At 42.9% G+C, this 14,545-nt stretch overlaps 1 protein-coding gene across 1 annotated transcript in view; it reads right to left on the bottom strand.

Moving 5' to 3' along the window:
• Window positions 1–10,068, bottom strand: part of HSD17B4 (hydroxysteroid (17-beta) dehydrogenase 4) — an 82,853-nt gene extending 72,785 nt beyond the window's left edge. The window contains exons 1-2 of the mRNA XM_015418109.1: window positions 9,962–10,068; window positions 5,855–5,908 (exon numbers count right to left, since the gene is read on the bottom strand). Of these exons, the coding sequence (XP_015273595.1) occupies window positions 5,855–5,908; window positions 9,962–10,019 (112 nt within the window). The 5' untranslated portion in view covers window positions 10,020–10,068. The remainder of the gene's footprint in view (window positions 1–5,854; window positions 5,909–9,961) is intronic.
• Between the last annotated feature and the right edge of the window lie 4,477 nt (window positions 10,069–14,545).

The following is a 14,545-nucleotide window of genomic DNA, read 5'->3' as shown; positions in this document are numbered from 1 at the left end:
GGCAAGATCTCGGTGCACATGTAAAACTAGCTCAAAAATAAATCTTATACATTCTCTATTACATGTTTAGATTAGCTCTTAGAGAAGATTACTGAGTTATTACTTTTTATCCAATATTGCCTTGCATTTGACAAGACAGATGATTAAACTCAATTCCATATTGGGCTTTCATCATTTTTGCTGCTGTCATTTCTGATAGTGTAAATAGTTGTTTTGTGTGCTGGTATTTTTCCTTTATTGTTTTCACAGTTGCTGTTTTTAAGGATTGTAATTGTTAACTTCTTTGAAAGTTCTTGGATGGAAAAGCAGACTAGAAGTATTTTCATAAGAACAAAATATATCACAACTATTCAAGAGTGATACATATATTAAAACGTTCACAAGAAAAATGGTTAACAGTCTGATACATGGAGTGGCTGGTGATATAAAGGGAAAGCCTTTTAAATTCAAATATAGGCAGTTAAACTAGGCCAACATTAGAAAGCAATACATTTGATAGTCCACTGGTTAGGAGCTCAGCAACAGTTCAGGCACTTGCATAAAAGCTCACTATGGAGAACTGCCCTTTGGTCTGAAATGAGCAAAACTTTCACTCTGGTTTTAAAAGTTTGTTTTTCCCCTCTCTGGGCAGAGGACAGGCATGAAGGGAGGAGGTCAGTTCAACTACTTTCTAGACTTACCTCAGCCCACCTTCATACAAATGCTAATAGGTCTAGCTAGACAATTGGATAGACCAGTCCCCCCTAAAGCAGGGAACAGAGACTTAGAGGACTTAAGACTAGAAATACATCAGGAATAAATTTCTGGAAACATCAGGAAAAGCTTCCTTGACCTGGCCTGATCGGGTCAGTGGGAGGGGAAAGGGAGAAGATAAAACTCCTGGAAAGGGAGAAGATAAAACTCCTGGAAAGGGAGAAGATAAAACTCCTGGAAGCAAGGAGGAAGGGCTCCTGGAAGCAAGGAGGAAGCAAGGAGGAAGAACTCTTAACTGAGGTCTGAAGGAGACAGCCATTAACCATGTGCTTGTCTGAATAGCTGGAGGAAACTTCAAGGTAATGAAAACACTGTAGAGATCTGTAACTTCCTAAGCTAAGGAGCCTGTCCTGTTTTTTTAAAATCTGATAGGGCGTGTATACAGAGAGGGACAGAGGAATTGAGTTTTACCCATTTCTTTTGAATCCCTTGCTCAATCTGGTGCTGTGCTAAAAGTATGCCTGTGAACATTTTCTTTTTAATAAATACTTTATAATTTTTGATGCTGGTAGTGGTTCTCTGTACACACAGACCTCCACTGTCTTGGACACGCTATTTTAAAAGGAGTGTCAGGGGGGCAGTCAGTCAGTTGGCAAGTGGCTTTTCCTCCAGGGGTGCACAAGGCATAAACAATCCCTGTGGTGACCAGGCACTGGGCAGCGGGAGACACAGAGGCAAGGCCTTAGAACTTAGAAGGGAAGCTGGGAGTCCTGACCCTCCCAGCAGGTAATTCCTGCAAAGGTCGGGTGGTGTAGGTGGGTTACCAGAGAGAGAGAAAAGCCTCTCCAGGTGTTGGGAAAACCTCAGAGGGCAGGGTGGAACAGGGCCTGCAGGCCAGAGAAGGTACATTTCGCCACACAGTTAAAGATCTGTGCAAATGATGCCAGATGGAATTGCATAACATGACACATACAAGAGAGATCTATAAAACGTTAAGGCACATTGAAAATCAGTTCTTAACCTAGACTGTCAGTGACTGGTTGGAACACAAGGGGAAAGTTCAATCCTTACAGTACTTATCTATAGGTCAAACACTAAGAAGCATGCAAGAGTGAAACTACGGTAATCAAGACTGAAAATACCAGCTCTGCTTGACAGCACTGGAGATTATAGTGAGAATGAGGGACTGATTTTACGATTTCTGCTACAGCATTTACAATAACTTTGCCAATTTGATTCTTGATTGAACACCCCTGTTTTTTTCCCTCTCCAGAAGGTGTCATATTGCAGTAGCCTTACAGGCGAGGTCTCTATGGAAGGGAATCATAGAAAGGGCCCCAAACACTGTGTGACTAAAAGCCAATATATTGGGCACACCTCAACACCAGACATGCTGAAGCATAGCTAGCTCTGATTCCAAAAGATTTTGGAAGCTTTCTGCTACCTAGTACCTGAAAGATACCAGCCACAAAGCGCTTATTTTTTACCAGCTCTAGAAAGCCACAAATGCAGAAACTAGTACAAAACTAACTGAATTTGTAGTACAGCAACAAAGTGCCGCACAGATTTCTGGTGTCCTGGACAATATTTCTTTAAATGTCTTCCAGTGTAGGTTTAAAACACTGGTATAGTTATATATTAACCAAACACAACATGAGGTAATAACAGCAGAACTGACACCTCTGCTAAAAATGTCTAGGTTTTTTTTTTAAGTCTGAAAAATCTAATAAAATATATTGGCAACTAAGGAATATAAAGATGGGTATAAAAGGATCCTGTTCTACTGTTCCACAACTTGACATTTGGGGGCATATTCTGGACACTGTTAAATAAAAAATGAAGCTGGCTTGCATTTAAATTAATTGTGACCAAGTCCAGAGTAAGGCTATAATCCAAAACAGTTGTTAACCTCTATTAAAAGGAACTGCATGCACAGCTCAGGCGGAGCAACTTGCCACAACAACTGTTCACTTTAAATGGCTTTTTTCATCACTAGCTGGAGCCGCTGCAGGGAAAATTGCAGAGAAACTTACACAAATACATGTCATCTCCCTGTGCATGGATAAATAGCTCCTTTGGATCGCAGCTACTAAATCTGCAAGTTAACAAACAGCCTGGAACTACTGAAAAGCTGTTTAGCAGCAAAAGAGAGTTTTGCATACTGCTAGAGTTGTCAGCCTCTACAAATGAATGAGACATTTGTTCTCAAAAAATATAATGCTATGATAAAATATATTTTAAAAACTGTGGTTCCTGGATAGGCTTATAGTTCAACTCTGCAAGTTCTAGACTGCCTAAGAATTCAAGCAGCACATTTTCCCTGCCTGAGTTTGGGCCGTTAAACAATTCTGCCGATGTTCCAGATGATGGTTCGGAAGCTTGAAAACAAGGTCAGGGTTCACATACTCCTCTCCTCACAGTTTGTTTCAGTTTAGGGTTCAGGAGACTGAAGCAATCTTTGTACTATAGTTTTCTTTGTGGTCTTCATTAAAAGTTTCTCCTCTTCATTGGTTTGTACACTCAGATTAGTCTTCTTACATGTTACAAAGTTACCAGCATAATCATCAGGTCAGTTTTGTGCTTTAGGAAAGGCTAGCATTTGATTTTGTTGTCTCCATCCTCAAGGAGACATTTGCAGTCACTTCAAGGGGAAAAGCTACAGTGAACCAGGGCATGAGAAGGGAATTTTTTATTAATACGACCACTAGAATATACATACTTTGTATCCAAAGCTGTTTGGGATATGCTAACATTCACAAAGCAATATTGCAAATTAGCAGCTTGGTGTCAGTAGGGCACAAAACAACACATGCTCAACTCACTGCCATTTCTAGCTTCAACCACATTTTGTTGTAAAAATTCACAATCTTGTCCATTACAGTACTAAATCAACATGTTCTCTCTAAATATGATGGAATAATTCATTCATAGAGATTAATGGAAAGGCCATCCTCCGCATGAGCTCCTGGAAAACTACAGCTATTTATTACAGGAGCCATCTGGCCCTGTGCTAACGACTTTTTGCCTAGTTTGCGGGCACTAAATTATGCAAAGCAGTGTGAAAATTCAGTACTGCCCCAACTAATGCTACACAGGAACCAGTGGAAGTTAGTTGCTGACAGCTCACAGCAGAGTAGAAGCATCTGTCTGCCTAAACCCATCTACCAACAAGCAGGTCCAATTAATTTAAATGGAATATATTGGCATAAGCTTAGGGCTAGGACCTAAGGCTTGCTAGTGTCATCAAGTGTAACTGGGAGCAAGTGAAACTAATAGGGCAATAAGTTTTGGGATTAATAGAAAGGCTATCACTGTAGCGTAAAAACTGAGAATGCTCACTCTAACTCACATATTTTGTATATCCCTTATCATATCTCATTAATCTAGAAATTAACCAGAGCCATTGTAGGACAGCAGCATCCGATTAGGATCAGGAAGACCCAGGTTCAAACCCTCACTCAGCCCTGAAGTTGTCTAGGTCACCACTTACTGTCACCCTAATTATCTCAAAGGGCTGGTTTGATGATACAATAGAGGAAGAAAGTTATTTTTATTTAGGTATTTCTCTCCAGTGGAGACCCAAAGTGGCTTACATCATCATTCCCTTCTGCATTTTATCCTCACAACCACCACCCTATGAGGTAGGTTCAGCTGAGAGAGAGAGAGTGTGACTGGCCCAAAGTTACCCAGCAAGCTTCCATGGCAGGGTGGGGATTTGAACCTGGGCTCTCACATTCTAATCTGAAGTTCTAACCACTACACTATGCTGGATCTTTATGTATGCAGTTCTGAGTTCCTTGGAAGGGAGGGTAGGACTGATAGAAATGAGTTTATTATCCTGTTTACAACATTTATCCATGGATGCACAATTTCTTTTACCTTGCAACTCCAGTTGCCTTTAATGCATCAGATGTAGCTGTCCTTGTCTATAAAGGCTGACTATGTGCAAAAGCTCATGTCAAGTAACCTCTTTTATGGTATATTTCCATAACATCATAAACAGTATTTTCTAAGATACTCTTCTCACAACTTCACATGGCTTTATTCTGCCACAAGTACCTTTGCTTTTGGACAACATTAATGTCCAAAAATATTAGCTACTAGCAGCAAAGCTCGTTGTAAAATCAATACAATGAGCTCTAGAAAGATGTCAGCTTTGGCCTCCCTGCCAAAAGGCAGCCCTCTGTTGCCCACCAACCACTCGCCGGGCTCACAGGGTGGCATGGTGACAGGTGAGGATGGGACCAGCTGAGGGAGCACCTACGGCAGTGGCACATCTTCGCCGGGGGAAGGGGCAGCTGGAGGAGACAGCAGGTAACGGCGAGGCATGGGCAGCCAGTGGTGGCACAGCGATTGGAGGCAGAGCAGGAGCTTCGGCTGGCAGCCTGGCCCACAGGTGTCCAACAGATCAAGCGGTGCCTCCCCAGAGCTCCCCTCCAGCAGGGTGGGCCAGCACTCGGCCTCATTTCCCCGGCTCAGAGTGGTGAGAAAGGGCCCTGCTTTGGTCAGGGGCTCATCCATTGTGGCAGAGGGGAGACCTGAGGCGCTGACGGCTGCTCCACGGGCGTCACGCACGGCCACTGATGCCCCACTCCCCTGAACGGTCGCTCGCAACTGCTGCTGCCTGCACAGGAAGAGCCATTGCGACCAACGGCAACACAAGCCTCAGCCTTCTGAGCCTCTGCCCACCGGTGCGTCCATCCTGCCCATCGCCTCGCACGACACTGAGGCCGAGATGCTGGCTGCCGCTTCTGAGGGCAATGCAGCCACTGGATTGGCACACCGTTGGAATAACAGGTCAGAGAGCCAAATGCTGTGGGAGCGTGTGGAACGTTCAGGAAAGAGTCACCCGAAAACACAATTATATATAAGGAGAGATAACTACCATCTAGCATTTGTTTCCCCATAAGAATGAGCGGCACTGTTGACAAAAAGGCTGTACCATTAAGTGTTATGCAAGACACAGGTAACTCTGCCCTGCCATCTAAATTAAGTCCGGGAAGTTTCAACAGAAAAGCAGCTCAGTAAGGGAGCTGACCTTCAAGAGTTCAGAAAGGAACTATTAATAAAAAAGTGCAAAGGCTGACAGAACAACTTGCAGCATTTTAACTCACAGTTATAAAGGCAAAGGTTGCTGGCAGAAGATCAAAAGTGAACTTACCAACCACAGAAGCTCCTCTTTCAGCAAAAGCCAGTGCATATGCTTTGCCCAATCCTAGTAGGAATTAAAGACAAGGAAATGTCAAGATTGCCCCTAATTCAGTTTAACAGGAAAAATACATAACTAAAAAGCAAAATTCATTCTGAAGTTGGTCCCTGTAGACCAGGGCAATCAGACATTGGGAAGCTCAACAGTCTCAGAAACAGAAGACTAATGTTAGAGACACTCCAGCTTACTCAGTGATCCTCTACCCAGAAAGGCCATCACAGAAGCAGCTACGTTTATGATAAGCGAATTCTAGTGCTTTCAACTTCATACACCCTTATAATAAACTGTAAAACATTAGAGAACCAAAGTTCCCAACCATATTTTATTCTTGCATAATAGATGAAGGGAAGAAAAGTATTTGGGTTAATCTACTACACATAAAGTTAGTAGGGTTGTCTTGCAAGTTTAAGTTTAACTCTCAAGCAATCCAATTTTGTTTCCGTACAGACCTCTCAACCCTGCTATTGTTGAGAATTTAGCTACAAAAGCTCTTTCAGTGGCCCAGCGCTCTTCAAAAGTTTAAGATCCATGGACAGAACTTCATAGTTTTTTTCCACTGAAATAAACTTGCTTCCAAACAAACTGAGAAGAGCATTTGGCTAGGCAAAAATAGGCTACATACAAATTCAAAGAAGAACCTTCACAGAATAAACAACATTCCTTCTGTTGTGCTTATTTAGAAGAATGCTCTCAAGCCACTCTTCCAGGAAAAAAAACTGCTGTTGAGATGGCAACACAGTGTTCCTGTATCTAAAGCTTCTTAAAAGTATTTAGTACTTCAACACCACTTTTTTAGATTTTTCAGAATTCCACAGTGCTTCCTACAGTGACAATTGTGTATCAGCTATTCTTGAATGGAGCTTTCTACTGGTAGAATTAACTCTCTGTTTTCCAGCTACCACGTGCAATGTGATTCTTTAGTGAGTTTCACATTTTTATGTGCATCTCTGGTAGGCCATGAGCACCAAATAATCTTGCTTCCATGTAAATGTCAACCAGTTCTTTAAATGGAAAGATCTTGTTTTTAAAAAAAACGGTTATTCTGACAACAAATGTGTTCCCCCCCCCAAAGAAACAGGTGTGCACACTGTATATGCCATCTGACACTCATATGCATATAAAGTTAACATGCAAAGGGTAATACCTAAATATTTTCACAAGGAAAATGGTGATTTTCAAAACTGCACAAGGAGTTTTAAGGACATTTGATGAGAGACAGAAGCATGTTATTTCTCCTGCATTCTTAAGAACTATAAGAGGAGCCACAGCTCTATGGAACAGCACTGGATTTATATTTAGAGATCTCAGGTTCAGTCCCCAAAATTTCTAGTTAAAGATTTCAACCAGCAGAAAAGGACTTCCAGTATTACAGTCAGTCAGTGTCAACAATACTGGGCTACACAAGGAAAGGCAGCTTCTTATGCCCATAAGGCTTTGAACAACAGTCTGAGATAAACGCTCTTGTATAGCCTTGACAAAAATGATAGTTTCACACATCCCACCATTAAGGCACAACAGAACTTACCATAAACATGTGGTAGCATGTCAGAAACTATTTCTTCAGAAACACCATTGTGCAAATAAGACTTAATTATATTGAAATATACAACCTGTCTTTCTGGTATGAAGAAGCACTTGTGCTTATCTAAAAAGTGTGTGGTAAGAATAGGTAGTACAAAGGGTAGGTATGGGGCCTACTACGTTCCTGGCTAGATTTGTAGGCAGGAAGAGATCAGAGTGAGACTTTGGATTTGTTTGTATTTATTTCAAAAATGTCTATGCTTCCTGAGGGATTTCATTCTTGCATATCTCTTGCCAGGTAGCAGTGAATACCTGAAACCAGAGCATCCCACAGTTAAAATTTCCCTCACCAGGGTGCACTACCCCCTTTCCAAGACAAACTAGCACACGTATTACAAACTGTCACTCCATTAAACAAACTTTTGATTTGATTTTTACTCCCAACATAACTCAGCAATAAAAGGTGAATGTCTGCTTTGCTGGACTGTAAATGTAAGTTTAAACATTCTCAAACAGAAAGCTGTCACAATTCAGGGCTCTTTTTGTAGCAGGAACTCTTTTTCATATTAGGCGACACACCCCTAATGTAGCCAATCCTCCAAGAGCTTACAGAGGTCTTCTTACAGGGGCTACATTAGGGGTGTGTTGCCTAATATGCAAATGAGTTCCAGCTACAAAGAGAGCCAAATACTTAATCTGTAAAGTGCTGAATTACAATAAGGCATGGGGTCTTCTCAAACCAGTGATAACAGTACTTTGGGAAGAGAGCCAGTTTGGTGTAGTGGTTAAGTGCGCGGACTCTAACCTGGGAGAACCGGGTTTGATTCCTCACTCCTCCACTTGCACCTGGCTGGATGACCTTGGGCAAGCCATAACTCTGATAAGAGCTGTTCTTGAAAAAGAGCACTTTCTGTCAGAGTTCTCTCAGCCCCACCTACCTCACAGGGTGTCTGTTGTGGGGAGGGGAAGGGAAAGGAGTTTGTAAGCCGCTCTGAGACACCTTTGGGTTGTGAAGGGCGGGGTATAAACCCAATCTCTTGTCTTCTTCTTCTTCTTAAAACTAAGAAGCAGCCTTCGTATGGACGTATACTATTGAACTACTAATAAAATTAACCCACAAAGATTAGACTTAGTAGATATTATGTTGAAAGGGTAAAGGTTTCCCTTGCTCGAAAGCCAGTCGAATCCAACTCTAGGGTTGTGGTGCTCATCTCCGTTTCCAAACTGAAGAGCCAGGACTGTCTGAAGACTTTTTCCGTGGTCATGTGGCCGGCATGACTAAATGCTGAGGCGCATGGAACGCTGTTCCCTTCCCACCAAAGTTGTACCTATTTATCTACTTGCAATTTCTTGCTTTCAAACTGCTAGGTTGGCAGAAGCTGGGTCCAGAGACGGGAGCTCACTACGTCATGTGGCATTCGGGTCTTGAACTGCTGAGCTATAGACCTTCTGGTCTGCAGCTCAGCATCTTAACCTCTGAGCCACTGTGGCCCCTATTATGCTGTACAAACAAATTAAAACAATATGCCATTATTGGAGACCAGTGCCAAACTTGCAAAGAACAATGATATTTCATCAAGAGAACAGTCAAATAATTTGGGCCCAGTTTTTAAGTATTTGGGGATATTAATATTTAGAATAATTCTTAAACAATGCTAACAGGTGGAATTAATATGTAGTTGTTTTAGGATTTCATTTTTTGTATTTCAAAACACTCTGAGTGTACCTGTACCTAGTCATCCCTTCTTCTCTCTTTTGCATAGTCCCAAACTAGACTCAAAACACCTTGCATTTAGGGCACACAACTTCCAAGTACAAATTCTGCTGAACTAGCTAATGTTGTAAGCATAAAAGAACAGCCTGGGTTTGTTGTCTATATCTGATATCTTCCTTGGCAGTTGCTTAATCCTTGTAGTTTGATTTAACTCACTCCTCCCCTCAACTACCTGCAACAGTCCAGTGACACTGAAGTCAGGAACTTTCCCAAGACCTTTCAAAAAGGCAAAATGCAGTCACAATATGAAGATTATAGTTTCAGGTCTCTTCTTCCTGGTTTCCAAGTTGTCATTGCCTTTTGTTTTTGAGTTATTTAACAGGGGGGGGGGAATAAAAGTGGCCAGAATTTACTCATGTTGCAACATCACGTTGAAAAGAAAGTTCATAAAAACTCCATTAACGTATGACATTCACTACAACATTAACACGTGGATCTTAGCTTTAAAGAAAAATTAGATATATTCATGGAAACAAGTGGCTTTAACTTCGGTGTATGTGTATGTGGGGAGGGACTTTACCTCATTCGGGAACGCTCAGATGCATCTACCAGACTACCAGGCTACTCGGAATTTTTTAGCTTGGTCCTTCGACATCATTTCAATTTAACGTCAATGTTTCCCCTCAAAAGATATGCACACAGGATCTCTTTCTCCGTTTATCCTGCAGCTACCTGTGACCAAGAACCCTACAAGCGAACACCCACCCGCCTTTCCTTTCTGCAGCCCAATAAATTACTCCTGAACAATCAAGGTCGCTGCTTACCTCCCCCGGCACCAGTCACCAGGACCACCCGCCCGTCAAACCTCAAGGGAGCAGCCATCCCCCACGAACAACCCACCGACTTTCAGCCTAAGGAACTTGCGAAGCCAGCAAGCAGCGCAAAGAGTCAATGGGAAAGAAGCCGGCCAAAGGGCACAGGCATCACGCGTGCCCAGTGGGGTATCACTGCATCCTGGGAAATGTAGTTTGATGTTGGGGGATCACTGTCGTTCCCTGCGCTACAGAGAAAGCAAGGCGTGGAGCCGGGGAGCAAAGGTACTAAAATGGCACACCGTTCGCAGGCTATGCCGGCAATAAGCAGAGTAGAAAGCTCCAGTTATTTTGAGGCCTCGGGTTCTCATCTAGAAGTCTGTTTATTTATCTGGAAAATAAATGGTAAAAGCTGTTGAGGCTTTCGTGAAGGCATCGTATACTGGTAAAATGCACCCGCGCTAAAAGGAGGAGGAAGAGGAGGAGATTGGATTTATAACCCGCCCTACACTATCTGAAGGAGTCTCAGAGCGGTTTACAATCTGCTTTCCCTCCCCACAATAGACACCCTGTTTGGTAGGTGGGGCTGAAAGAGCTCTCTCAAGAACTGTGCTTGAGAGAACAGCTCTGAAAGAATTTATTACTGACACAAGGTCACACCAGCAGCTGCAGGTGAAATCAAACCCGGTTCTCCCAGATTAGAGTCCATGCTCCTAACCACTGCACCAAACTGGCTCTCAAAAAGAGCTGATGTGAGTAGATTGAAAGCACAACTGAATCTGTGTTGCTATTGCTATTTTTCAAGATTGCATAGATACTCAAACCAGCACATGCACATACAGGGCCGGTGCCAGGCTTTTTGGCACCCTAGGCAAGTCTAACTACTTGCCCCCCACACACACACTGCTAACCAATTTTCAAAAACAGATGAATTCTAGGGAAAATTAAAAGCACAAAACTTGATATGGCTAATTTTAAAAAAAATTGTGGGAATAAATAAAATGACAGCCTTTTGTTTTCTTTCTCAAACAGAAAACAGTTTTAGCACACAACTCACCGATCATAATGAATAATCCTGTGAATTGCGATGTCAAAAATTAAGGCTCTTGTATGTTTCCATTTTAGGCACATCAAAATCTCATTTTATGTGCCTTTCCCTTTGCAAATTTTGTCACCAATTTCTTCAGGTCAAGTGCTGATGCTTCAGTGTGTTCAACTGATATAACTGCCAAACCAAATAGTCTCTTTTGCACAGTTTTCTCAGTTTTGTGATTCTTGATGTCAGATTTGTGTCCATTTACCCTTTGGTGTAAGGTTTGACCTGTTTGTCCTATGCAGAGAACTGCAATTTACACATTCTACTGTATTGTTTTCCAGACTTGCTGTTTTTATTGCTCAGTTACTTATTCATCTTGACTCTAATAATCTTTTCCTGACAACTAACTCCCCTTACCTGCATGTAATATTTGAGGAAATCTGTTTCAATGTATGTGAAGAAGGGTGCACATGCTAAGAACAGAAGAGAAGCCAATGTTGGATCAGGCCAATGACCCATCCAGTCCAACACTCTGTGTCACAGGTGGCCAAAAATACCAGGTGCCATCAGGAGGTCCACCAGTGGGGCCAGGATACTAGAAGCCCTCCCACTGTTGCCCCCCCCCCCAAGCACCAAGAATACAGAGCATCACTTGCCCCAGACTGAGAGTTCCTACCTATACCTTGTGGCTAATAGCCACTGATGGACCATATGTTTATCCAATTCCTTCTTGAAGCCGTCCATGCCTGTAACTGCCACCACCTCCTGTGGCAGTGAATTCCATGCATTAATCCCTCTTTGGTTGAAGAAATCTTCCTTTTATCTATTCTAACCCAACTGCTCAGCAATTGCATTGAGTGCCCACGAATTCTTGTATTGTGAGAAAGGGAGAAAAGTACTTCTTTCTCTACCTGCTCTATCCCATGTATAATCTTGTAAACCTTATTTTGGGTTTCTTGGTGCAGGAGTTTGGCCTGGGCATTGAATTTGGGGGGAGGGCATACCCCCCTTTCCTTTTTTTTTTTTTAACAAAAATGCTTCTCATTTATGTTACATTTTAGAACTGGGACATAACTACATATTCAAAACACCATCTGAGCAATCAGATATTAAGCAAGTTCATATGAACCAGTTTTCTAGAACCGACATTGTGAGAAATTAAATAACCTAATAAAGGAAACCAGTTTTCTACAAATTTGGAGTATATTTTCATTGTGGGTGTGAGTGTGGCTAAGCTGGGCCAGCAGCATCACTAAGGTGATCCTGCTGGGGTGGCATCCCTGATGGATTAAAGTACCCTGCTCCTGCTCCTACACCTGACAGACACCCACCTGCCTGGTGTTGGGGAGGGATTATGTTTAAAGGCATCAGGGAGGCTGGGCCAGCAGCAAGGCTAAGGCAATCCTGCTGAGGAAACCTCCCCGGCGGCTGTAAGCATCCCACCTCCTCTCCTACATCTGACAGGCAGCTGCCTGTCCACTGTAGGAGGGGGAGGAGTATTAGAAGCCACTGTGGAGGCAGGGCTGGCAGGATCACTAAGGCATTACTACTGGGGAGGTAACTGCTGCTGACCTGAAAGACAACTGCCTTGGGGGAAGTGTGTTGGAAGCCATCAGAGAGGCTGGGCCAGCAGCATTACTGTACCTCATAGGTGGTTGTTGGCCATTCCTGATTTTCTCAACTGTCATTAGCTCTGTGCAGTCTCCTGTAACTGTTGTTTTTACCTCAGAACACTGACTCTGCAGCTGACCAATCAGAGAGTGGGGAGTGCAAACAGGTGGCAGCCTGGCAGCTAGCCACATAGGCATTAATGGGGGGGCACACATTTTACCCCTTTTGACCCCCTTAGGTGTTGAATTTCTAAAAATCCCTTCTTAGTGAGCATCTACACCATGGTAGGAGCTCTCTCCCCTAATTTGGTGTTTCTAGGTCCAGCGGTTTGGCCTGGGCATTTGTTTTATATATATATAGAGATAGATTTGTATTAAGGTATATTTTGGTTAACTGAATATTATGTCACCTTCTGCTACAAAATAGGGTTGAGGGTATGCATGATTAAGCAAACTCCACTACATTAATGGCTGAATTTATACCTGGAGTTTCAGTGACAGGCCTCAGGAGGCTGAAGTTGGTCTCCTGTTCCTTATTTGTTCTTCCTAGTTCTTTTTCTGCAAATCCAGTGACAAATATTGATGATACTTAAAAATCTCTGCACCCCAAAATGAGCTTTGGACTTGCAGAAGCAGGAGGAGGAGGAGGAGATTGGATTTATACCCCACCCTTCACTACTTGAAGGAGTCTCAGACTGGTTTATAATCTCCTTTCCCTTCACCTCCCCACAACAGACACCCTGTGAGGTAGGTGGGGCTGAGAGAGCTCTCTCAAGAAATGCTCTTTCAAGAACAGCTCTGATAGAACTATGGCTTACCCAAGGTCACCCAGCGGCTGCAAGTGGAGGAGTGGGTAATCCCAGATTAAAGTCCATGTACTTCACCAAATCATACACTCTCATATTCAGAGGACTCTACCCTAGGAGACTTATGCTGTTCCATAGTCCTAAGTGTAGTTTTGCACTTACTGTTACAAAATGGGGACATCAGGAGGAATATAGGTTAAGAATCTGGGAGTAGGTGTACTACAAAATAAACTTTGAACTATCCCAAATCACACACTGGGGACCATAATTCTCAAGGAACATGGACTGGTGCCCAGTCCAAACACTGGTTCTGGTGCCAAGAGTTTGGGATGCCCCCAGGAAGCCTACATGACTATATTGGAAAGATGCCCAGACTCAGGAACTAGAGCAGGAGCATGCCTTCTACAACTAAATGAGCTTTGGACCACTCCAGATCACATATCTCCAGACTCTGAACACTGTCCCTTGCAAGAGGACATGCATTGGTACTGTATCCAGACTTTGGTTCTGGCAGCACCCCCAGACTCCAGATGTGTACTTCAGGCTGATCCAAAGCTCACTTTGGGGTGCAGTGTGCATGCAGCTGCCCCAGATGCTTATTCAGACATCTTTCCAATATAATCATAGAACCTTCTTGGGGGGCATCCCAGATGAAAACTATTGATGCCAGAACCAGTGTTTTTAGACAAGGAACCAGTGCATGTCAGTCACATTGTAGGGGACAGTCTCCAGAGCCAGGATGAATTATTCAGAGTGGTCCGTATCTTATTTGGGGGCTCTTCTTATGGTCTTACGCCACTGCAGAAAGAGTAGTACTGGCTATCCATTTGTTTCTGGGCATGCTATGATAGGCTGCTTCTTATGTTTAAAACCCCAAGTGGTCTTGAACCAGGGTAGCTCATTGTCTCATACAAACTTGCCAGGTATGGTCTTCAGAAGCCTTGTTCTGCATGTCCCTACCCCCTGAAAGCTGTCAAAGGCAGGGTATTTTCTGTTGCAGCACCTCGGTTTATCCATTGTCTTGGAATCCATGTTGCTGAGTTTTAAATGGCAGCTGTAAACATTTTTATTTACTCTGTCCTTTGATAGTGTTTAGTTTTTTTTTTTGATCTGCAAATGATTGGCTGCCATTTTATAAGTGGAT

This window comes from Gekko japonicus, unplaced genomic scaffold (genome assembly GCF_001447785.1).
Source record: "Gekko japonicus isolate JY-2015 unplaced genomic scaffold, Gekko_japonicus_V1.1 scaffold1538, whole genome shotgun sequence".
In the NCBI taxonomy this organism is placed as follows: domain Eukaryota; kingdom Metazoa; phylum Chordata; class Lepidosauria; order Squamata; family Gekkonidae; genus Gekko; species Gekko japonicus.
Note: the sequence above shows the minus strand (reverse complement) of the source record. Positions and strands in the feature narration are given on the sequence as shown.